Source organism: Cantharellus anzutake, assembly GCF_015039405.1.
Source record: "Cantharellus anzutake strain C23 chromosome Unknown EI90scaffold_64, whole genome shotgun sequence".
Lineage (NCBI taxonomy): Eukaryota > Fungi > Basidiomycota > Agaricomycetes > Cantharellales > Hydnaceae > Cantharellus > Cantharellus anzutake.
This window is the reverse complement of record NW_024067014.1, coordinates 160,575-184,150: the sequence shown is the minus strand read 5'-3', so window position 1 is coordinate 184,150 and position 23,576 is coordinate 160,575. Positions and strand designations below refer to the sequence as shown.

The 23,576-nt window shown below is 48.9% G+C and overlaps 5 protein-coding genes across 5 annotated transcripts; 2 read left to right on the top strand and 3 right to left on the bottom strand.

Moving 5' to 3' along the window:
* Window positions 1-199: 199 nt before the first annotated feature.
* EI90DRAFT_3019783 (uncharacterized protein) lies at window positions 200-1,662 on the top strand (the record flags this gene model as incomplete). Its single annotated transcript, XM_039057407.1, has 4 exons — window positions 200-1,025; window positions 1,119-1,280; window positions 1,344-1,466; window positions 1,586-1,662. 4 exons carry the CDS (start codon window positions 200-202, stop codon window positions 1,660-1,662), a joined length of 1,188 nt encoding a protein of 395 aa, XP_038911253.1.
* Window positions 1,663-2,597: 935 nt separating this feature from the next.
* On the bottom strand, window positions 2,598-4,321 carry EI90DRAFT_2373222 (kinase-like domain-containing protein). The gene is made up of 7 exons (XM_039052944.1): window positions 3,983-4,321; window positions 3,773-3,932; window positions 3,616-3,696; window positions 3,378-3,566; window positions 3,258-3,326; window positions 3,004-3,195; window positions 2,598-2,944 (listed from the first exon to the last, which is right to left on the bottom strand). The coding sequence occupies exons 1-7, from the start codon at window positions 4,153-4,155 to the stop codon at window positions 2,762-2,764; spliced, it is 1,047 nt and encodes a 348-aa protein (XP_038911252.1). The 5' UTR covers window positions 4,156-4,321; the 3' UTR covers window positions 2,598-2,761.
* EI90DRAFT_2935356 (kinase-like domain-containing protein) lies at window positions 4,212-4,850 on the bottom strand (the record flags this gene model as incomplete). The annotated part of the gene is made up of 3 exons (XM_039055137.1): window positions 4,212-4,427; window positions 4,485-4,553; window positions 4,608-4,850. 3 exons carry the CDS (start codon window positions 4,848-4,850, stop codon window positions 4,212-4,214), a joined length of 528 nt encoding a protein of 175 aa, XP_038911251.1.
* A 1,050-nt stretch (window positions 4,851-5,900) lies between these two features.
* EI90DRAFT_3076506 (kinase-like domain-containing protein) lies at window positions 5,901-8,438 on the top strand. Its single transcript, XM_039061656.1, has 12 exons — window positions 5,901-6,360; window positions 6,417-6,485; window positions 6,549-6,764; window positions 6,815-6,999; window positions 7,045-7,204; window positions 7,270-7,341; window positions 7,403-7,585; window positions 7,643-7,711; window positions 7,779-7,976; window positions 8,031-8,212; window positions 8,268-8,309; window positions 8,363-8,438. Exons 1-11 carry the CDS (start codon window positions 6,247-6,249, stop codon window positions 8,278-8,280), a joined length of 1,461 nt encoding a protein of 486 aa, XP_038911250.1. The 5' UTR covers window positions 5,901-6,246; the 3' UTR covers window positions 8,281-8,309; window positions 8,363-8,438.
* Window positions 8,439-21,114: 12,676 nt separating this feature from the next.
* On the bottom strand, window positions 21,115-21,703 carry EI90DRAFT_2878307 (uncharacterized protein; the record flags this gene model as incomplete). The annotated part of the gene is made up of 2 exons (XM_039053904.1): window positions 21,115-21,245; window positions 21,385-21,703. Coding segments are annotated over 2 exons (450 nt in total), but the record flags the coding sequence as incomplete, so codon positions are not given.
* Window positions 21,704-23,576: the final 1,873 nt, after the last annotated feature.

Sequence of the window (23,576 nt, the reverse complement as noted above, 5' to 3'; positions counted from 1 at the left end):
ATGTCCGATCAGCTCAAATTTTTGCATAGTTGTAGCTGTAGTCATTGCATACAAGCTTGAAAAAAATGAAGAAATATGACTATGAAATAAGGATGCTACGGGCATATTAACCATTGAGGGGTGAAAACCATTGGCACGTGAATGACTGTATATTGCCACCGAAGATACTCAAGGAAACGTTACCATTTTCAGCCATGAAATGCCTGTGGTGAGGCTTGGCTCTGTCCCCAGTACAACCCACCCTCCTGTAACCAGGGTATCCGGCGATGGATCTTTCATCGCTCGAGTCCCGAGAAATTCCGAAAGGCATTGGTACGAGACCACGGCACTCTTGTGTGTTTCGGGCAACTCATTCATCCAGCTTCTCGCGTCTCCTTCCACTTTCACCACTCAGTTTCTCAAACCCTTTTCCCATACCCTTGGATTTTCTCCTGGAGGTCGTTACGTCGGCGTTTACGACAAGACTGGCGCTTTTGTATGGTCAACGGATACATGCGAGTTGTTCGCCCAATTTGATATAGATGACTTCGACAAGTGGATCATCAATATTGGCATTGTCCCATATTGCTTATATTCAACCCCTAACCCTATCTTCCTTCAACCTTCCGTCTCGGATGAATCCTGGCTGAAGTGCCCTTTTTACGACCTCTCGCCTGCCATGGGGGACGGAAGTACCTGCAATGATGTTTATTCGTCTGCTCTGCCAGCCATCTGGTTTAACGGGAGATCAGAACTCGTCCTCCCATTGGAGTACTCTCCGATTGCACAAACCTCACATCACATCACAAGTGTCGAAGAAACGGATGAACTGGTAGTTGATAATGTTCCTTACCGGAGGGATACAAGTTCAATTTTAGCACAGAGCTCGAAGGAATCCCCGATCGCCGTTGGAAGAGAGCCCTGGTATGGTGATCGAGTCCTGGGGGAAGATAATCTTGATTTGTTTTACCTTCCCCGGGCTAGCAAGGATGGGACTCGATTTCTGGTTCAGGGAAGATTGAAGGCCCCAATCGTTGTTGATATCAGTCAGGTAGTTTGATCCGGTAATGCGCATTTCTGGTCTCTTTCTTTTCCCCGTTCATTATTTGGTTGAGCAATGTCCTTTCGTAATTGTACAGAGAGCTGCAGTTCAAGACTTGGAGATGAGTCGGGTGTTAGCAATTTTAACGAGCTTCTGGAAGAATGCAATGCTGGATTGTCGTTAGAAGTAGAACGTAATTTATCCGGCAAGCTGGGTGGCGGAGAAGGTCTCCATGTCCTCTCCGGGACCGTAAAACTGAGTGTGCCATGCGTCTTTGTAGGTCCATGTATACAGCTCAGAGGCACAAGCTTTTTTTTTCTAGAAATAATTTCCCTGAGTGCTCGATTCGACATGCAAATTAGTGATAACCAGCTCGCGAGCGGCTGCCAGCCCTCAAAGTATTTTAGCGTGAATTTTGGCACACTGTTATTTCTACTTGGGATTTGTGAGTGGAAACCCGTGTTCATTACACTGAAACCGATCAGCTCAATAGTTGATCTTGCCTGTCGTCGCGGTACAAGTTAGGTTTTGCCACGAAACGGTCATTATGGCTGATGGCATCAGTGAGGAAAGTGGCCGTGCCAGGAAAGGCATTTTCTCAGAACTATGATCCCTCCGATTCGTGGATCGTCTCGTCATAAGGAACGAATCCGAACCCAACATCCATACCGAACATCCTCTGGGAGATAAAAAGGAGGGAGTTTCACGAATACAGCGCAATTCGGACACGCTGATTACGCATTTGGTTACTCAGCACACTTTCCGTTCATATGATTGATCGTGTCTTTCCCCAATACGTCACTTTCGTGCGTCGTGAATTGTAGGCCGATGCGTGTGCGGCTGGGTGGGTATCGTGTTAGAGCAAGTCCAGATCAGACAAATCAGACAAAGCCTGTGAAGTAGTATGAGTGCCGCACAGACGCATCAACCTCCGAAAGAAAGCTCAAAGAGCGAGGTTCGAGGTAGGTTCCATGCTCCTTGGCATCATTTCTTTCCGTTCGCCCTCTACTTTAGTAAAGGCTGGAGTCCTGTCTGCGCTCACCCCGCTCTTTTGTGAGTCGCGCGGACAATCCCGTTCGGCGTCCCAAGCTGCCTGGTGGCTTTATCCGACGGGGTTGTGAGGGTCGTCAAAGAAGGGGGACGTTAGAGGATCTATTACAGGGCGGCAGCTAAGTTTGGATGCGAGTGGCATGCACGGAGACATTTGACAAGGAGTGTATTTCACCGGCTCAGTTCCACGTTGTATGTGAGGAAAGACGTAAATAATATTTATAAGCGAAACACTCTGAATGACGTATAAGCATGGTAGTCAAGATACCCAGAAAGGTAATACTGGCCCGCCACAGTACTCGTGAGTAGTTACAGCGTCGATGGTTCGACGTCAAACATGCATCAATACCCTTCGGCCCCATAAACAAACGTTGAAATTGCGATATTGCATGACCGTCTCTCGTACATAGGATTGGAACATATGCCAAAGCAGTTTCGATACCATTGAAGAACAGCAGAGAAGGGACAAGACAGGTATCTGGATCCAGTAATACGACCGGTCAGCACCCAGATCTCCAAGAAGCGCCAGTACATGCAACAGAAAACAGGTTAGACTTCAACACATGGCTTCGTCTTATTAACGCTTCGATGTGCCACCAGCAAGGATCACGAAGGCGTGTTCGTCTACAGTACGGCGGTTCTCGTATGTAGGTTGCGGAACAGATGCGACCATCAACATGAGCACCAGAATCAATCGAGGGAGTCTAGAACATCGTCCAGGCTTGGCCGTTCCTCTGGGCGAGCATTTAAACAGTCGCAAATCTCGGTATTACCGATGCGTTGGACAATATCAGCCGTGTATGCTGGGGGTTTATCTTTGAGAATCTCAGTTTCATCTTCGATTGTGCAGTACGGTTGCTGGCCGATGTAGATCTCACGAACCAGGGGCCTCAGATACAATGTCGATCTTGTGAGGAACCAACAGTACTCACTTCGGTCGAAACACAACCAAAAGCCCAAATGTCACCCTCGTAGCTGCATGGAAACACGTCTTTGTCACAAATCAGGTGTTCGGGCGCCGTGTACCGTACACTTTGGAACTTGGTTGGCAGGTCCCGAAAAAGCTCCGATAATCCGTAGTCACATAGCGCTGCTCGACCACCACCATCGATCAAAATGTTCGTCTTGTTGCGAAGCCATCACTCGTTTAGGGAGCAAACACAATAAACATAACATGCGGGCGTACCGGTTTGATGTTCCCGTGCTTTATTCCCCTATCATGGAGATATTTCAAGCCAAAGCAAATGTCGCGAACCTAGACGCATTGCATTAGAATCTTTTGAACATTATCGGCCCCAGAACGCACCAAGATGTTGGCATCCGCATTTGGACAGTCCGCTAGATAAGTTTTGACATCCCCATTCGGATACCAATCAGAAATTAAAGTAATATCGAGATAGCTGCGATCGTCGATGCCCAGCTCCCATCCCTGCATTTTGGCGACCGGACTCGAGTCGTCAGCCCATGGCCACCTCTCCCCTTGAGTCAAGAACTCCTTTGGAACCATTAAATCGTATCATGTGTGCAGAAACCAGAAACTTTACCCAGATGAAATTTCGGAGCATCTGCTCGTTCGATATGGGGGTGACCCTTCGCAAGATCTTGATTCGTACTTTCTTTGTATCCTAAGGAATTTTCCATTTGCCGTGCGAGATAAGTCTCCCCAGAACAAGCGCATGAAGCATGTAAATATACCCATACGTTGTAGGTTCCGCATTGTATCGAGCAGTGAGGCCGCTCGCACACTGTGCCAGAAAGTTGTGCATGAAATTGACCGCGACTTGCCCACCTCCCTTTACGGTTTTGTGTTTCCAGTTTAAGCACCTCCGAAAACGGTATAGGTCCTTCCTCCCGGGGGTTTCTTGCAGAGACTATGGGCGCGTGTCTGGTGAGGGATGTGCACGCACTCACATAAGATCATTGATCAGAGTCGTGATGGCAGGACGGTCATCCTTCTCGTACTCAAGGCATCTAATTACCACTTTCTCAACGGCGGATAATTCTGAAGGCTTCAATTCGAACGGTGGACGCTTTTTCCCAATGGCTGTGAATATCGCTTCACCAGGTGTGGAGCAATACGGCATCTGTTTCCGGAGAATCTTGGCTAGGAATTCAGTGGACGCTGGTCACCGAAAATCAATCAGGTCGGTACCTCCATAGCTGTGCAGCCGAAAGACCAAACGTCGCTCTCCATTCCTCGATGGGCATTGTCCTGGTAAATAGATAGTTCTGGGGCCGCGTAATACAACGTCTTCACACTTATCAGCTCCAAAACGAAGCAACTTTCCGAAAGGAAGCAAGATGCTCCAAAATCGCATAATTTTGGGACTTCGCATTTGTCAACTACGACGTTGTCCTGAGGGGAAATTAGATTGAGATTTGATCGACGCAGGACTACCCGGTGGTTACTCACTGGTTTGATATCGCCATGGACAATTTTCTCGGAGTGAAGGTATGCAATGCCCTGGGCGATGCCACAGATCTATTCGGCCCGATCAATGACCCTTCGGGGTAAGGCGATCGGGAGCACGCTCACCAACGCTTGGCGGTCAGCATCAGGCCGGCAACGAAGAAACATTCGTACGTCTCCATGTTCACACCATTTCGATACAAGACTTGGGGATGGTGGTTCCGGACTTCTCAGATCGAGCAACCATCCGTAAAATTCGACAACATGTTTGTGCTTTAACAACCTCCAAACTTTGACTTCATGAATTAACCGCTTGGAGTGCAATGAATCATTTGCCAAACTTATGATGCATCCACCTACCGAGATCATGTTGCTATCGGCATTGGAGACGATATCAATGTACCGAGACTTGAAAATCTTGATGCATACGATGCTCTAACGAGGAGGTGGGGCGAAATATAGATAAGCTTGAGAGGAACTGAAACATCGTGAGGCTCGATTTGCGAACCTTGTTATAGAGCCCCTTATAGACGACTCCGTAAGCTCCACTGGCAATACAGTAGCGATCTTCTATTTTCACCTGGCCGTCGAGGATGCGAGAATCAATTTTGCTCAGTTTTTCCCTAACATCGCGGAGCACAGATTCAGGTATAGTATCCCACGGCATGTCTGCTCACTTGACAGTCGCTGGAGACGCTGGGGGAAAGACGTCCGCCCTCCGACCTGTTCAACAGCTGGCGGAGGGAACTAGCAATGATTGTGGTGTGAGACTCATAACGATGGTCACGCATCCGCCGCTCATGTGTACTAGTTTGGATGTATAGAATGTAATGAAGTGTAGGTGGAACAAGTTCAAGTTCCACGGAAGTCACGATACGGGGCCTAAACGTGGTGCAGAAGTAGAATATTGATCCATAACAAGAATGGTCAGGCCTGAAGCCATCTCGAGATGAAATGGTCACATGCACCGCTACTCCAACACTCAAACCCCGCTGTTTGACAAACCGAGGAGCCAGTGGCGGCAGGGAAATACACGAATAAACGCATAGTACTCCTTGAAGCCTACAACCAGCGAGGCACTCTTGGGTGCATTGTAAGCATGAGCGCTTCTGGATACGGCTACTTGAATCATGTTTGTTCGGACTGATTTGAAATTATCCTCAGACTCAAATATCACTATTTGAGCCAATACACCACCATTCCTTATGATATGGTGTTCGTAATGTAATATGCCCCAATTCGTGAATCTCTGACACATCTTCCTTTGCACGCCAAAATTGTATTGCTCTCCACTTTTGCCTGGACCACCCGTCCATCCATCGCTCCCTGTCACCACCGTCCTGCAATCACAAACACGTTGCCTCCAAACGACATGTCCTCACATCCAAACTTACAAACCCTCGTATCGGAGGCTGACCCCCCGCCTATTGATTCTCAGGAAATCAAGCTGGATCACGGACAAGTGGTGGTTGGTGCCATGGTGCCTGGTGTGCAAGGCCAAGTCAGCTTTTGTGATATCTTGCTTGGCCCCCCACTGATGGAGTGTCCCACGGTCGTGATCGGCAGAGTAGAGTGGGAATCGAGGTCCTTTGTGAAGTTAACGTTTCGAAACAGAGCGAGGTGAAACACTTTACCGAGGTCTGATGTGCCCCTTCGAATCCTATTGATGGAGTACCTGAGTCGGTGCCTTAAATAGCGTATCGGACATCAAGTACGCATTTTGGCAGCCACAAAGCACGAGAACGTTGTAGAGTTCCGGGGATGGATGTTGTTGGGTGATGAAGTTCTGGTTCACGCGGCTGCTGTCTTGACGAGATGCGAAGGAGGTGAAATCATGGCCTTTCTTCGAGAGCACAGAGGTGTGGATCGGCAAGGCTTGGTATGCTTTTTAATCGAAGAGAAGTGAGACACACGTTCTGATTGCGTCGAATACAGGTTATCGGAATCTCTCAAGGTGTGGGGCATCTTCACTCCAAGGGTGTTGTTCATGGAAATCTCAGTCCTGTGCGCTATATGACATTCCCCGTCATCGCCTGAACGTCTGTTTATTTTCTCTTTGTTTTCTAGAGGAAAATATTCGTTGATTGTACTTATGACATTCCTATCGCAAAGATTGGTGGCTTTGAGCTCTGCTACTCGCTTAGGGAAAATCCCGTTTATTCTGGAGTGGAGTACGGTGTTCTGAGGCTTGTACGATACGCCCCACCCGAGTTGCTGATAAGGGCTGGAGTTGAGTGTGATATGAGTGGCGATGTTTGGTCCTTTGCATGCACATCGCTAGAAGTATTTCTCTTTCGCCATCGCCATACGCCTCAATGTCTAATCTTCTCCAGGTGCTTCAGGAGCGACCACCTTACATAACCGTGCAGAACGACCTCCAAATCCCTATCGCAGCCGTGATGCATACTTCCCCATATGGATGGGAAGATCTTGATGATTTTCAACGCGTGCTAACGGACTGTCTAGATTATGAACCTAGTAGACGACCCACTGTCAGCAGAATAGCAGATCGGCTGAGGTGCGTGAATTGTCGTTCCCCAAGAGAAAAACTCATGCTCAGAAGGCTTGTAATGGCTGGGAAACATACTCTCCCCATTCGGTTAAGCATAGAACATGAAATCATGCAAGAGGACGACCGGAACCTCACTGGAAAAATCCAATCCGAAAAACTGCATACACATGAAGGGCATCCTCCGTTTCCCTATAAGGGAACCCATAAGGGCGTATGTACCCGCTTCCTGGAATAGCCGAGTGCGGTCCTTGGTGATGGTCAACGCCATTTCAACAGAGGCCAGTCTGCATCCAACAATCAGATTACTTCAATGTCTCAGATTCGCGTGTGCTCGCTGAATCCATACGTGTATGCTCGCCATTATTCCTTCCGAGCCATCCTTGAACCTGACGAAGGTGGTGTTCAAAAGGTCTTAAAGAGGCAAATCCGAGTATGGCGTCAATTAATGCACCCCAACATAGAGAGGCTCCGTGGATGGATGCTATCTCCGGAATCTGAAGTAATCAGTCTGGGCCTAATTTCCGCTTGGCATCCTCACCGCGATGTGATGGTATACCTGCGCCAGCACCCAGTTTCCAATAGACGAAAGATGGTGAGACATCTAAGCACGAACGAGGAGAAAACAAGTGACCAATGCCTTGTTGTGCAGGTGTATGATATTGCGCTGGGTCTCTGCTATCTCCATTCGAGAGAAATCGTCCATGCAAACATCGAACCCGTACGTCAACTATGCTAGTCATTGGAGAGCACCATTCGATGGTTAATTTTGGCACTGTTCTGTTCAGGGAAACGTCGTGATAGGGGATGGAGGCAATGCCTGCTTACGTGGTTTCCAATTCTCGTATGATCGTTTGGATAAATTACTTCCTTCCGATTATCATCCCCCCAGTCCCCGTTTTGGATCCCCAGAATTGTACAATGGTCTCACAAAGGTTCCGGATCGAGGAAACGATGTCTGGGCTTTTGGTTGTGTCAGTGTACTAGTAATTTTGATCCCATTTTTGTTGCCAGGAGAAGACGTTCACCCCTTCCCGCAGATTCTCATTGGCGAACCTCCCTACTCCAACCTTACTGACAATCAGATCCCTGTCGCTGCCGCCAATTCCACGCGGCCCTATGAGTGGGAGGGTCTTGATGAATTCGAAAACTCTATCGCTGGATGCTTTACATATCCTCCATACAGCCGAATAAGCATCAATAGGGTACGCGATACTCTTGAGTGAGTCGTCAGATGACTGGATAATTGCCATTAACTTTCCTCAGATCATGCTTAGCAGAAGAAACTAAAGCCGATGCGTCTGAGATCTTCACCGGAGGTATGGTGTTGACCTGCAGATCTCTGTTTTTGCTTACACTGGGGCATGTGCAGGTCGCCAAGAGGGCCGTATTTACCGCAGCGGATTCTCCGCCTCAGGGGAGAAGAACGACCCAACCCTAAAGCCTCGGATGCTTGATGCGCAGCAGCTCGTCAGGTCTGAGCAATCGATGGGTTTAGGTGCCTTCGTTGATGTGGACCCCGTGCTCCGCAGTGGAGGAGTGGAGCAACGTAAGCATTTCCTTTGGCCGAGTTGTAGCTTACCTGTCTGGTTCCTCTTCCAATCATAGGAGACAACATAGCGAGGTTAGAGCTGTATGCTAAGGAGCATAACATTCAGTTACGCCAGGTAAGACATATCCTTCACTAATACAATCCCAGTCAATGCCTGATGCAAGATATGCACCTAGGTAGAGGAGCGAACGGTTGCCGGATGGGAAGTGGAGGTTTATGGTGGGCTCCTGTTCATTGTGTCAGTTTAAACTACTCATCTTAGCTCTTCTAGTGAATGCCACTTTGTGTGCGACGTCCACCCATAAACACCGGCAGCGTGCCCACGACGATGCCGCATTCTTGACACTACAGATGCTTCTCGCAGAACAAGAGTCAACATCTGGGAAGTAGCTGGTGCGGGGTTCCGATTTTGGGGGCTGGGAGGACCACCATGCAGGCCACCTCTTCGGCCTTTCAGCCATTCCTGCCACCCCTGACCATATCCTTTGATTGCTGTTGTAGCCATAATGAGATTTTTGGATAACATCCTGTTTGATGATGATGATAAATCCTTAATACCCTGCGGCCTCATGATGATGTGGCAGTGCGGCTATCCCGTCCTGACACCGGAGCATACATGGGGGGAATATCTCTACATGGTGATATTCTGGTTGGTGTATTTGGGTGTCAATGATCCTTGGGTTCTGTGGTGTCCATAGGTATTGTTGTGGTGATAAAAAATAGGAAATGGAAAATGAGAAACAGTTCCATCTCTCCCTTGCAATCTTGTTCTGCTTTGTCTGCCCTGTGAGTTGGTTGGGCAGGGGTGGTGGTCCTCATTGTTGATCAGTTGTCAGGGACTTGTCTGGGGTTGAGGGAGCCCGGGTGTAGCGTCCGGCGCTGAGGGCCTGGCAGGGGGTGGATTGGGCATGCATACTGACAGGCCCGATGCGGGACAATGATCCCTGGCCACTTAGACTGAAGTGGATGTTGGAAAACAGCGCGCTAGCGCGGCCGTGCGAGTTTTCGTACAGCCACATTCCCACGGCCAAGCGAGGAACTCGCCCAGCCAGCCACATCTATTTATTCATTCTTTTGTATTCATTTGGGACTATCCCGCTCCTAAACTACATGGGAATTACCGCTCATTGAATCACTTTTTCCCTCAGTTCTCTTTCGCTTGAGACTGAGGCTAGTAACATCATTCCTTCATTTCAATCCATACTTATATACTGTATATTACCTCTAGTTGCCCCGCTTTGCTAGGTAATATATTTTAGTTCTCTTTCGCATTATTTGCTTGAGACTGAGTTGCCCTGCTTTGCTAGCAATCTCATATTACTTTAGTGGAAAGTTGAGAAGAAGGCTACTTCTTTGGTCCCACTTCAGGTTCATTTATATACATGCGGCTTGGGTCACATGACAGGTGCCACATCACCCTCGCACACAGCCGTAACCACCCGGGTGTCTCTGTGGGAGACCCCAAGGGCATCCGGTGTGAGCATGCATGCTGGGCACAGCAGGGAGTCGCCCAAGGTGCCTGGGCTGGGTGTAAGGGATATAGGCTGCATACTCACAGCCTACCCTATTCATTCTTTATTTATCATGTCGGGTTTGTACCCAATGCGACACTTCTATTCCCGAACCCTTCATTTCTACCATGTGGTCCCAAGCTGCAACTATCACATGTATCTACAATAATGTATTTAACCTACATGCAAGGGGGGTAAAGGCTTTCCCTGCCTTTTACCCCCCATTGATAAATACAGCTTCATACAGCGTACTTCAATGGACTGGGAGTGTAAGGCAACCTCTGACTATTGCGAGACCACTTGCGAACTCAACCTTAACTACACTTACACTTTTTTATGCTTGGTGAGCAAATAAATTTAACTTTCAACTTCTTCTTTGATCAATGTTGTGAAGCGTGCCGATCTAATTGAAGTTCCTGACTTTTCATTACCACCATGGTAAAGAAAGCTTCAGGTTCGCCCTCTGCAAAGAGGACAAGGGCAGCTGCGCATAACAACACACAGACTTCAGATAGCACTGGGGTTCCCAGCATTAACACACCTGATATCCCTCCAAGAGACAGATGACCCTGACACATCTCCAGGTCCACCAGGAGACCTGGATGCACCGGGTCCTTCCCAATCCACAACCATGGTTGTACCTGCTGTGGTCATACCTCCTCCCCCTGAGGAAGACCCACCCGATGTGCCAGTTGGACCTGATCCGTTTGTTGACGTGTCTGGCTCCCTGTCAGGGGACGACTCCTGGGTCCCCATGACCCTCCCTTATGGTCCACAGCCCTGAGGTGTAACCAGCCCTATCCAGGGCACAACCTACTGTGGGTAAGAAGATGAGATAAAACAAGGTAAGAAGCTGAGAAGGAAGCTAACTTCTCATCTTCCCACAGTGGCCCCAATATCAGCAAAACTTCCGGGGATACCTGGAAGTCACATGAAGGGGTAGGAACCAGGCCCGGAGCATGCGGTGCATGCAGGAAGTGCAGCAGGTGGAAGCAGGTCCGGACGCGGGTCCGGGTCTGGGCTAGTCAGGGTGTGTGCCCTGACATTCCCCTGATCCTCTCAGATCAGGTGAAGTGCTAGGGCTTGGTGATGGCCCTGACAACCCAGTTGAGGTTGTCAACGTGGGTGGTACCAAACCATGAGCGAAAACTCCTGGATTGTCGAATGATCAGCATGATGAATTGATGATGATGCTAAGAAGCATCGATCAATGGCTGACTCGCCATGACAAGGCTATAGAGGACTTATGGGCTTGGATTTATTGCCCCAGCCCTGGATTGGCTGGAAGCCAAATTCCTCTAAACTCACCCCAGTTTGAGGCGACAAGTGTGCCTCCACCTGTACCGGTCAGGGGATGGGACAGAGAACCCATCCAGCGATGAAACTCGCTGGCAGATGAAGTCTCTGCTGACAAAGACATGTCAGGATGACCACCTACCTCCCTGTGCCCAGGCATCCCAGTGTGAGGATGACGACATACGTCCCTCATGCTGATGAACCCGTGCCTGGGAGTCCTTTGACCCCATTGCCAAAGAGAATCCCTTCTTATCTGAAGGGAAAGAGTGTCGATTGGGGCCCTCAGGGCCTGCCTGTCCTCAGGAGGACACAGCCACTTCCTCAGTCACCTCCTGCACCTGAAGCGCCTGTCATTTTGGAAAATTCGATGGACGAAGGGGAGACTAATCGCGATCTGTGATTGACCCGGAACCTGCATCATGGTTCCGGGCCTGCCCTCGTCATGAATGCATGGGGTGAAATAAAGAAAAAGCAAAGAACTATCTTTGCTCCCCATGCACTTAGTGAGACGTCCATGGAGTATGGGACATGGATGGACGGCGATGCCATCTACATGCACAGACCTGAAGGTCCGGATGATCATGCCCAGGAGACCAGATGTAGGCTAGGTTCCTACAGTTGATTTACTGTGCAGGGCCCACAAAGTGGGGCCTTTGGAAGATTAGGCCAAGATTGGCCCAGTCAGGTGGATGCCCAACAAATTCCTCTCAGGGCATTGAGACAAGAAGTCTCGACCCCACAGCCAACCATCCATACCCTCCAAGATCTTCTTGGAGGGGCTTCACATTCCATTGTGGTTTCCCCAGTAAAGAGGGAAAGTGTCAGGGCAATAGCCCTGAACCCCGAGCCATATGTAATTAAAGATACATATAGTCATGTGGGTAATGTCAGGAATGTGTCAGATGCGTATCCGGGTGACCTGCAAGGCACGCGAAGTTGTCCAGGCTCATAAGGTCAGAGGGGCAGGACTTTAGCTTCAGTGACTTGGGTGGAGTGCTGCGCTTCGTTCTTACATTGGTGTCCCAATTTCAGACAGAAGCCTTATGATGAGGAGAAGAGTCTAGAGGGGGAATCCAAGTCGATATACGAACTGAGGTACATCCGGTGTAACCTACATGCGTTATAAACACAAGTAACTAAATAGGACCGGCCCAGAAGGAGTGGCAGATCAAGCATGATATTAATGAATGAAGAAAGAGACAAATAGTTAATATCGGAAAACTTGGTCAACAAAAGGCAAGCAAGAACAATGAGTGACAAAGGAGGAACAATAGTCTGCAAGCGGACAAAAGAGAAAGGCCATCTGGCCATCTAGCAAGCTGTCTGGCTGGGGGGCAGACAACAATGAAGCGGGAAACCTAGGATGGAAGGTACATGCATGGGGAGGAAGTGCAGATGAGGGTGATGGGTGGATGGATGGATGGACAGATGATGATGATAGTGGGCAGGATGGGCCAAGTGGCACTAGGACGCGTTGACAGAAGTGACGGATATGTCGGGTCATGACAGGTAAGCGGTAATGTCAGGGCACATCTGCCTGACCCCGCACCGTGCCCTGCACCGTACTGCCCTACTCTGCTTCCCCCGCTATCACCCCCTGTCCCTCCTTCCTCACTTTTCCCCTTTCTCTCTATTTCTATTCTATGGTCGATTTCCCTTTTCTCCATGTACCACTACATACCTAACCCTGTTCCCCTGATCGCCGCATGTGCTGCGCACACTCCTGCCTACCGAGCGGCTACCTCTGGGATCTCCCACGGAGACACCTGGGGAGGTGCAGCTGTGCGCAGAGATGGCATGGCTTCCTCCATGTGACCCTGACCACATGTATATAATAGCACCTGGGGTGGGAACAGAAGAAGCAGCTGTCAGAGACCAGATTTGAGACGAGGGAGAGTCTCCGTAGCGGAGGGCTTTGGCCTCAGCGACTTCTGCCAAGAGCGCTGTGCCTAGTGACACATCCGTGCCCTAACTTACTGACTGGCAATCAGAACTGAAGGGGGGGTAACTCTAGTTGATTTTATTACTGGAGTGTAACCTATGTACAAGTGGGATATATATATGGTTACAGTGAAGACGGGTCCGCAATTGGCGGAGCCGAACAGAGTGGAGCTAACGGGGTTAAACATTAGCCGACTGAATATTACCGACGAGTCGGGTCGCGGGGTTAGTGGAAAGGCAGGCGATAACCCAGAAACGGAAAGGAGGGATAGGCCCGAAGGTGGGCTCTGCAGGGCAGGTGAGTGTATTGCCCAGCGGAGACGGGAGTGTGCTAGTGGATGTCAGAGCTGTCCGGAAGTCTTCGGGGCTCCATACTTAGGGAGGCATAGGTAATAAATTGAAAGGAGGGGGTGGTGACCATCGAGGGGTACCGAGAGGATTACGGAATACGGGAGCTCCAAGGTTAGTGAGGAAGGAGCGGAGTTAGACTGGAGGAGTCGGAGGGAACGGAAGTCAATGGCCGGGGATGGATATGACAGCAGCCTTCTTCTCAACTTCCCACTTCAGCCTAAGTGGTCGGGGATGCTCACCCCACGACGGGATCGCCGCTATGCACAGCCACTATCCGTCCCACCGAGTCCCGCGCGCAGGGACCTCACCACTTTTGGAGCTGTCCCTGACAGGCACATACCAAAGGTTTGGCCAAACATCCACTTTTGACGAACCTCTCAAACAGAGAGGCAACACAACCACACTCTCTCAAAACAATGAGAGAATCCAAATACAACTTCAGGCAAATTTGCCTGAAACCAAAGAAACACTGCGAGGAAGATTCCCTCCAGTGAAAACCCCCCCAAAGGAGAGATCTCCATTGGATAGTGACCCTGCGAAGGCAGGGGAGCAAGAGGAGTACCTGGAGAAATGGTACGAAAAGGCCATAAGAATGGCCAAAGTGAGAATACTCACCCCCTACCCAGAGGGAGTGAAGCCTGAAGCTCTAAAAAATGGGCTGGCTTTCCCTGACAAGAAATGGTCAGGGGAGAATGACATGGAATCATTCTGGCAGTGGTTCACAGAACTACTGGGATTCCTCGCCTCATGAGGATGCAAAGGTCCCCAATTTGACGAAGTCCATCTGGACTGCTTGATTCACGGATTAGGGGGACCTGCATTTGACCTTGGAATAAGACTCCAAGACGAAACTCTCCTCAGAGGAGACGAGGGTATGTTCCTCGAAGTTCTCAACATATTGATGAGAACCTTCATTAAAGCCTCTGCCGCATTGAATGTGACAAAGAAGTACTGCAACATTAAATACGAAGCGGAAAAAGGCCTAAAACAGTTCTACTTAGAACTGTCTAAAGCAGCATCCCAGATGGTGACACCACCAGACCAGGTGTCCTTCAACACCAGGTTCCTAAACTACATTCCCCTCAAATGGAAGAGGGAAATGATCGCTCATGACAGAATCAGAGCAGACTTCTCCTCAAATGAGGAGATGCTAAAAGCAATATCTCGTGTAGATGAGATAATCAACGGGCTGAAGATGTCTTCAGCCTACAAATCGGGATATTATACCCAAACAACCACCACGGCAACCACAAGCTGCGGTAGAGCTCTCCCATCAGGAAAGAAGGCTGAAGAGCCGAAATCCAGATGGAAAGAGGATACATCCTCAAAAAACTCGAGGAAAACTGACCAAAAGTCAGTTCCAATTTGTGGCAAATGCAGCAAAATAGGGCAAACAAAAGATTGCCCAAAACATAATGCAACAAGCGATGAAAAACCAAGGCACATAGCTGCCATGGAGATCGTGAATGCATCAGAAGAAGAGTTGGAAGACTCATCAGATGAAAAACCAGAGAACAACTCTGGTAACTCCGGAGCATCAAGCTTCGAAGTAGAGGACCCATACGAAGGACCTCAATACTCACCCGACTCAGAGGGTGAGGAAGTCAATGTTGGGACCATAAGGATGGGCCCAATGTCAGTTGTCAATCACGATGACATAAATTATAAAATCAAACTGGCTGTAGCACGCCAGTTAGAAAACATGGCAGACAAGAAAGTCGCTGAAGCCTTGGTGGAAGCACCAAGAAAAGATGCCTTGGGGAAATACACCAAAGTACCCAAGGAAAACAAGGAGAAAGGGAAGAAGGACCAAAAGTCCATTGAAACCCAGACCCCCTTGTTTGATGCGAAATTCCACATCTCACAAGACGTGGGAAAATACCCCACAAACAGACTGCTCTCAACAAAGAGAACACTGATGGCTCATATAAAAATAGCAGGCATAAAAGCCTATGCGCTATTTGACAGTGGAGTCAAAATGGACGCTATAGACTTCGTCTGCGTGGTCCATATCCCAATTCTCCAATTGGAGAACCCAGTCATCCTTCAAATGGGGACAAAAGGAACAAGATCACAGATCCTGTTTGGAACAAACGTGGACGTTGAGATCAATGGCCACATAGAAAAACAGTACTTTGATGTGATTAACATCAATAGATATGACGCCATATTCGGTGCCCCCTGGTTAAACAAAAACCAGGTAAGTTTAGGCTTCCGGTCCCACAAAGTGAGAACGGTGAACAAGGGCAACATAGATACCCTTGGAGTCAGTGAAGACTGTGCAACGAGATCACATGGATGGAAAACTCGAGCAAGAGCTCGAGAACAACCAAAAAAGAAGCCCCCCTGACAGGGAGGTGGGATTAAAACACACCTCAGGGTAATCGAAAGAAAGTACCCTGAAGGTTGGCCCAATCCTAGTCCGGAAGGACTAGAACTTCCAGACGTACCACATCTGGAAGGTCTCTCCATGAACAACCCCAAGTTCGAAATACTCAGGGAGTGGTGGAGAGAGAAATTTGAAACTGTAATGGTGCCAGTGCCATTAGAAATGCCTCCCTTGAGGGAGGTGAACCATCGAATCCCACTAAAGGATCCAAACAAGAAATTTTGGGAAAACACCCCGAGATGTCCTGCAGCACTGCAGGAAGCACTAGCAACCAAAATAGATTGCTATGTAAAAGCAGGATGGTGGTATCCTGCAAGCAGTGAGTGAGCATGCCCGCTACTGTGTATCTGCAAAGCAGATGGATCTTTGCACATGGTAATAGATGTGAGGAATCATAACTCAAACACGATCCTTGACATCACACCAATGCCAGACATGCGACTGATCCAAGAATCAGTCACCAGAGCAACATACCGATCTAAGATCGATATGTCAGATGCATATGAACAAATATGCGTGGATCCAGATGACGTCCATAGGATGACATTCTCTACACCCCACAGGACGTACAACTCAAACACAATGCAGCAAGGAGACTGCAACGCTCCCTGTACTTTCCAGCATGCATTGACCTGGGAACTATGAGGAGAAGTAGGCAGACACCTACATGTCTGGTTCGACAATATATTCACCAGCACAAGCTTGGTGGAGAACCACAATAAAGCATTATTGTGGTTGTTCACTTGCCTCAAGGGGGCGAAGTTTTACATAAGCCAGAAAAAATTCCAGCCATTTGCTCCAATCCTAGACATTCTAGGAAGCTGCATGGATGAACAAGGCATCCACGCTCAAATGGATAAAATGGAAAAAATCCGCAACTGGTGAGAGCCAGTAGACCACACAGGAGTCCTAAGATTCCTGGGAATGGTAGAATACCTATTGATATTCATGCTGAATGTCAGTGGCTACACAGGGCCACTGCAAACAATCTGCTCAAACAAGCAGACATTCAGGTGGACACCACTCCACCAGAAATGCTTTGATGAGATCAAACGTCTCGCATGCAGGGCTCTGATCCTGAAGCCTGTCCAGTGGAATCCACCAGAAAGCCTCTCAGAAGAAGAGAGGAGCAAACTCCATGTCTGGGTCATAACAGATGCATGCCCAGTGGGCATGGGTGCACTAATTGGACAAGGCAAAAGTGGCAGACTTGCTGCCTGGCCACATTCATGTCCAAAAAGTTCACCAACACACAACGTAGGTACGTCGCCTATGAGCTCGAGGCACTCATGAGATGGCAAGACGATCTCATGGGAGGCTGTGAATTCACAGTAATCACGGACCACAAAGCTTTGGAATATTTCAAAGCGAAAAACCACAACTCAGGTAGACACCTGAGATGGCAAGCCTTCTTCACAAGCTTTAATTGCGAAATAAAATACATGGAAGGCCACAAGAACAAAGTGGCAGATGCACTTTCATGGTACTACGACTTGTCAACTGATGAGGATCTGCATTTCGATGACTATGTGTCGGTGGATATCCAGCTGGATAAAAATGCAGAAGATATTATGCCCAACAGAATCGAGGAATATGAAGAACTGCTGCTAAGCAGTACTCTGAGTAAAAACTCAGAGAAAAAGAGACTCGCAGCAATATGCGTGAGAAATACCCTAGAGGAAGCTCTAGGGGGGAGTGCCCAAAACCTGGAAGAAATCATAATTCCAGAAGAGAACCTTCGAAAACAACTCAAAGGAAAAGACCTCATTGAGGCAATAAAATCTGGATACTTGCAAAGCCAGATCCACTGGGAAATCCTAGAGAACCCAGGGGATTTCAAAAACTTCTCCATAAAAGATGGGCTGATAACCCAACTTGGAGAAGGAGGAACGACCCAAATAGTAGTCCCAAAAGGAAACTACGAAAGGAAGTCCATTCGAGGAATAATCCTTGAAAACATCCATGAAACACTTGGACACTTAGGATCCAAGAAAACAGTGGAAACCCTCCATCGATACTTCTGGTGGAAGTCAATGAGGAAGGACACCCACAAATTCTGCAGGTCTTGCAGAACTTGTCAAACAACGAAGAAAAGCACCAGGAGAAATCCCGGACTGCTTCACCCACTCCCGACCCTGGAAACACCGTGGTTGTCAATAGCCATGGACTTCACAGGTCCATTCCCAACAAGCTTGGGATATGATTACCTCTGGGTAATCACCTGCAGGTTGACATCCAACGTCCACCTGATTCCAATAAAAACAACAATGAACGCATTAGAACTGTCATATCCGTGCATACCCGACCCCGACCCGACTTCCGGACCTCCACCCTCTTCACCTCCGGAGTCATACCCTACCGCTGCCTGTTCCGATACTCACCTTCGGTCCTGGAAACACACCTCCTTCTACCCCCCACGCCACCTCTACTCCTCCTTCCCTCTCCTCCCCTATCTCTGTCCGCTCTGATACTCACCTCGGACCGAACACCGCCCCTCTCGCCACCCTCCTACTACTTCTCCTCCTCCTACTCCGCTCCTCCTTCACAACACCTCCACCCTCCCATCACCCTCCTACGCTTCCCCCGTCCGCTCCGATACTCACCTTCGGACCTGACAACTCTCCTTTCCACCACTCCTTCTCCCTTACCTTTCTCCTCTCTCCTCCCTCTGGTACTCTTCTGCCGACCTCCCGCCAAGTTACGACCTTCCACCGCTGTCCCATACTTCGTACTCGGACACTGCTCGTACCTTTGCTCCGAGCCTCTGTCATAGTCCCTACCTCGGACTTTGACTCCACCTCAGCCTTAGTCCATTGCATTGGTGACCTCATACTATGTAAACACCATTGCCAATATTCCTCGGACTTTCAACCCCACCTCCATAACCTCTGTAAGCTCTGCAACCTCCAAGCTTCGCAGATCGCCTTCGGCACTTTCGCCGCTTGTAATGTATCTCTCGCGTTTTCCCCTCATCCCTATTTGGACTGCTGCTTCTTCCCATTCTAGCCAGTTAGTCATCATCCCCACTTCTCCTCATCCTCCTGCCCCTCTGGGCCTCACCCTCCCTACCTCCTTTCGGATGTATCACAGGTCCTGCCTTGTGACCTTCGGTACCGCTCCGCTTCTGTCTACCCTTTGTTCCCGTTCGGATGTCTTCGTTCCGATTCGGATCCCCTTTGTTTCCTTGTGCTTTGCCCCTCCATTATATATATCGGCGCTTGTACATACTCGTTTTTGGGCTCAGTCCAAAATCGACCTGAAATGCCCCCTAGAGACTTCCTGCTCGCCTACTGTGAAATTAAGGACCAAATGGACAAACAGCAATGGCACAGTGCTCCGCTTGAGTCGCTGAGGCCAAGGTCCCTCCACGCTAAGTCTCCGATTCCACTCTGGAGTCGTCTGTATCTGCCTGTTTCTACAAGAACTAGCGTTTGTATTCCTTCGTGAAGTTGTAAGACTTCACGGTCTACCACACTCAATCATATCAGATCAAGACTCGAAATTCACATCAAAATTTTGGTGCAAACTACACCAAATACTCGGTGTGCAGTTGAAATTCACAACTGCATTCCACCTGCAAGGCAATGGCCAAGCAGAAAGAATGATACAAAAAGTAGTACAGATACTATGTGCGATGGTCAGACCAGATCAACGTGACTGGGCAGCGAAGCTGTTGATGGCAGAATTTGCGATCAATGCGAGCTCAAACACATCGACAGGATTTGCCCCGTTCGAATTAATCTATGGCCACATGCCAAAGATGTGCCTAACAGCACCACCCTCAGACTACCCGGGAGTAAATGACTTCACCCAAAAGGCAAAGGAAAACCTCATGGCAGCACATGATGCAATAATACACAATCGTGCTGCTCAAACAATCCAGGCAAATAAGAAAAGATGCCCGGACCCACCCTTGAGAAAAGGCGAGCTTGCATACTTATCCATGGATAAGCTGAACCTACCCAAAGGGAGGGCAGGCAAACTAAAGCCCCTGTATATAGGGCCTTATGAAATTCTGGAAACATTTCCAGAGATGTCAAACTACATCCTCAAGTTGCCACCACAACTTGAACAACATGGAATCCACCCAAGATTCCACGTATCCTGGCTCACGCCTCATGAGCCGAATGACCAAGAAATCTTCCCAAATAGGGAAGTAAACATGTTTTATGATTTTGGGGAAGACCCCAATCGCAAAGCAGTAGTTCACAAAATCTTAAACCACGCATGGGTTCATGATGAACTCTGGTTTAAGGTTAAATGGGAGCTAGGGGACACCACATGGGAATGTCAGGGACTCGTCCAGGGTCAAGGGGGCCCAGGTGTAGCGTCCGGGGCTGAGAGCCTGGCAGGGGGTGGATTGGGCATGTGTACTGACAGGCCTGATGTGGGACAGTGGTCCCTGGCCACTTAGACTGAAGTGGAAAGTTGAGAAGAAGGCTACTTCTTCAGTTCCCACTTCAGGTTCATTTATATACATGCGGCTTAGATCACATGACAGGTGCCATGTCACCCTTGCACACAGCCGTAACCACCCAGGTGTCTCTGTAGGAGATCCTGAGGGCATCCAGTGCAGGCACGTGTACTGGGTGCAGCGGGAAGTCGCCTGAGGTGCCTGCGCCGGTGCGCTGCAGATGGGTCAATGGTACATTGATACAAAGAAGGTTGTCCATGTAGAATAAAGAGAAAATAAAGAAGAAGTAAGATAGGAAGAAGTGAGGAAGGAAGGATGAGGAGAGAGGAAGGGAAAGGGGGAGGAGGTAAGGAGGGGTGGACAGTGGGGTACCGGGTCAGGTTGGGCCAGGTGGAGCCAGGTCAGGCAGGTGTGCCCTGACAGACATGCATTGCGATACACAACTGGAATCCACATATCTCTATGAATACCACACCAATTCTCCTTGCATAACATGCGTTGGAATTGCCTCGATGCCCTGTACCATCCATACTATAACCTCATCACCTAATTCCTAGCCAACTTTCCACTGTAGGATTTTCTAACATTTTATCCTGCATGTGAGACCTGATATATCACCTGTTCTGGGGTGTCTGTGACCACCACCCCTACAACATCCAGCTCCAAAAGTAGTTAGGTCTATCGATGCTGGAGCCAATGTACAACTGTCAAATCCGCTTTTCAAATCAAATATGCCATAAATTGCTGCTCTGGCAAATGAATCTAGCATCTTGCCAATATTAAGTGGCTGAAGATCATGTACTATTCATAAGGATTTATCTTTCTTTTCTGTTGGAATTTGTACATGTGGTCTCAGGAACCTTAATGCATAAAATATGGACATTCTGGGAGTCAAACTGCAGAGCCCTGCATAGGTACCTAGAGTGTGTTACCATTACACTAAATGCCTGCATTAGGTGGAGGTGGTTTCTAACATTTTCAACAGCAAAGAACCCCACCCTATAGGACGATTGAGATGGCTCATATTTTCCTGCATCCATTTGTTCTTTGAGCATGTACATAATTTCTTTGGTACACACCTGGGGCAATCTCAGGGGCTTTACTTGCCACAGCTCATGTGGTATTGTTTGCATAATATAATCAGGGTAATATCTGTGATTGAAGGTGCCCCACCTAGCATCTGTAAATGCAATAGCTTTCTCATACTTGAAGAGAATGTGGACTAAGAGGTCCACTTCAACCTTCACAAGGAAATTGTCATATCCATCCCCAGCCATCGACTTCCAGTTCCTCCGATCCCTCCAGTCTAACTCCGCTCCTCCCTCACTAACTGCGGAGCCCCCGTATTCCGCAATCCTCTCGGTACCCCTCGATGGTCACCACCCCCTCATTTCAATTTATTACCTACGCCTCCCTAAGTACGGAGCCCCGAAGACTTCCGGACAGCTCCGATGTCTGCTAGCACACCCCCGCCTCTGCTGGGCAATACACTCGCCTGCCCTGCAGAGCCCACCTTCGGACCTATCCCTCCTTTCCGTTTCTGGGTTATCGCCTGCCTTTCCGCTAACCCTGCGAACCGACTCGTCGGTAATATTCAGTCGGCTAATGTCTAAACCCCGTGAGCTCCGCTCCGTTCGGCTCCGCCAATTGTGGAACCGTCTCCGCTGTAACCATATATATATCCCACTTGTACATAGGTTACACCCCAGTAGTAAAATCAACTAGAGTTACCCCCCCTTCGGTTCTGATTGCCAGTCAGTAAGTTAGGGCACAGACGTGTCACTAGGCACAGCGCTCTTGGCAGAAGTCGCTGAGGCCAAAGCCCTCCGCTACGGAGACACTCCCTCATCTCGAATCTGGTCTCTGACAGAAATCAGGAGTTATGCATGCCACTATCGCCACTACCCTTTCTTTCATGAGTTTGGGGTAAATTTATTTTCCACAAATTCTGGTGGGTGTAGGCAATGGTGAAAGTATGCCTATCTCAAGGAGTGTGTATGTAGGCACAATTGCCTCTGGGTCATAAGCTGAGACTGGGAGAATCTTCTTGCTAATGGGCTTGTAACAAGTGCCCAGGACTTCTCTCATAAAATGCTTAGACAAATCTTTTGCCATAGTGACTTGGAGTCCCTTGGAAAGACCGATGGCTTCAATTTGGTCACTTAGGCTATGTTATAGAGTGCATAATTGTCTGGAAGTGGAGAAGGGACTCAGGAAAGGAGGGACCTTGGCCTCAGCAACTCAGGTGGAGCACTGTGCTGTTGCTTTGTTGTCTAAGGTGGTCCTTAACTTCAGGTTAGCAGGGGGAGTCTCTTGGGGGGACAATCCAGTCGATTCTGGTTCTCTAGTCGTTGATTTCAGAACTAGGGGTACAGGAAACTATGTACAGAGTGTATATATAATAATACAGGAGTGGAGTCAGAGGACAAAGGGAACTGGAAGGAGACAAAGGGGGACTGGATGAGGGAACAACCCCAAGGGTCAAGGATTGGGACTCTATGGTGCTTCCCAAAAGAGCAAGGCCAAGAGGGGAAGGGGTGGAGTGGGTTGTGGAGAATGACAGCTGACTAATGTGGAAAGGAAGCAGCCATCTAAATAAGGAAGAGGCAACAAGAGGATTAAATGACACCATACAGTAGAGACTGCAGGGTCCGGAGTAAGTTCCAGAGGTCCGGAGTCAGAAGTCAAAGTCTGGAATATTGGCTAGACATAATAAATGAAATGCAATAAGGAATAATACAAGGAGATAAGATGGAGGAGGAGGTCAAAGTCTGGAGGCAGAGATGTGACTGGAGTTCTGGAGGTGGAGGTGCGATGGGGTTCTGGTACAGGAGTCCGGAGCTGGAGGTGTGGAGCATCACAAGCTCTGGTCTGGAAGGTATGGGGTTGGGATCGGACCTGGAGTAAACCAGAGTCGGACCAGAGGTAGTGTTGGACGTTGTGTTGGAGCCAGAGGTAGAGTGGGCTCTCAACAACCAACAGGGGGAGGTGGTGGTGGTGGATGTGGAGTTCTGGAGGAGGAGATGGAGGTCCAGAATCAGGAGTGGAGGTCCGGAGTTGTACGGATATGACAGGCTAGCCTCATTCAGGGATTTAGAGATGAACTGTCACGACTGACAAATCCCGGGGCTC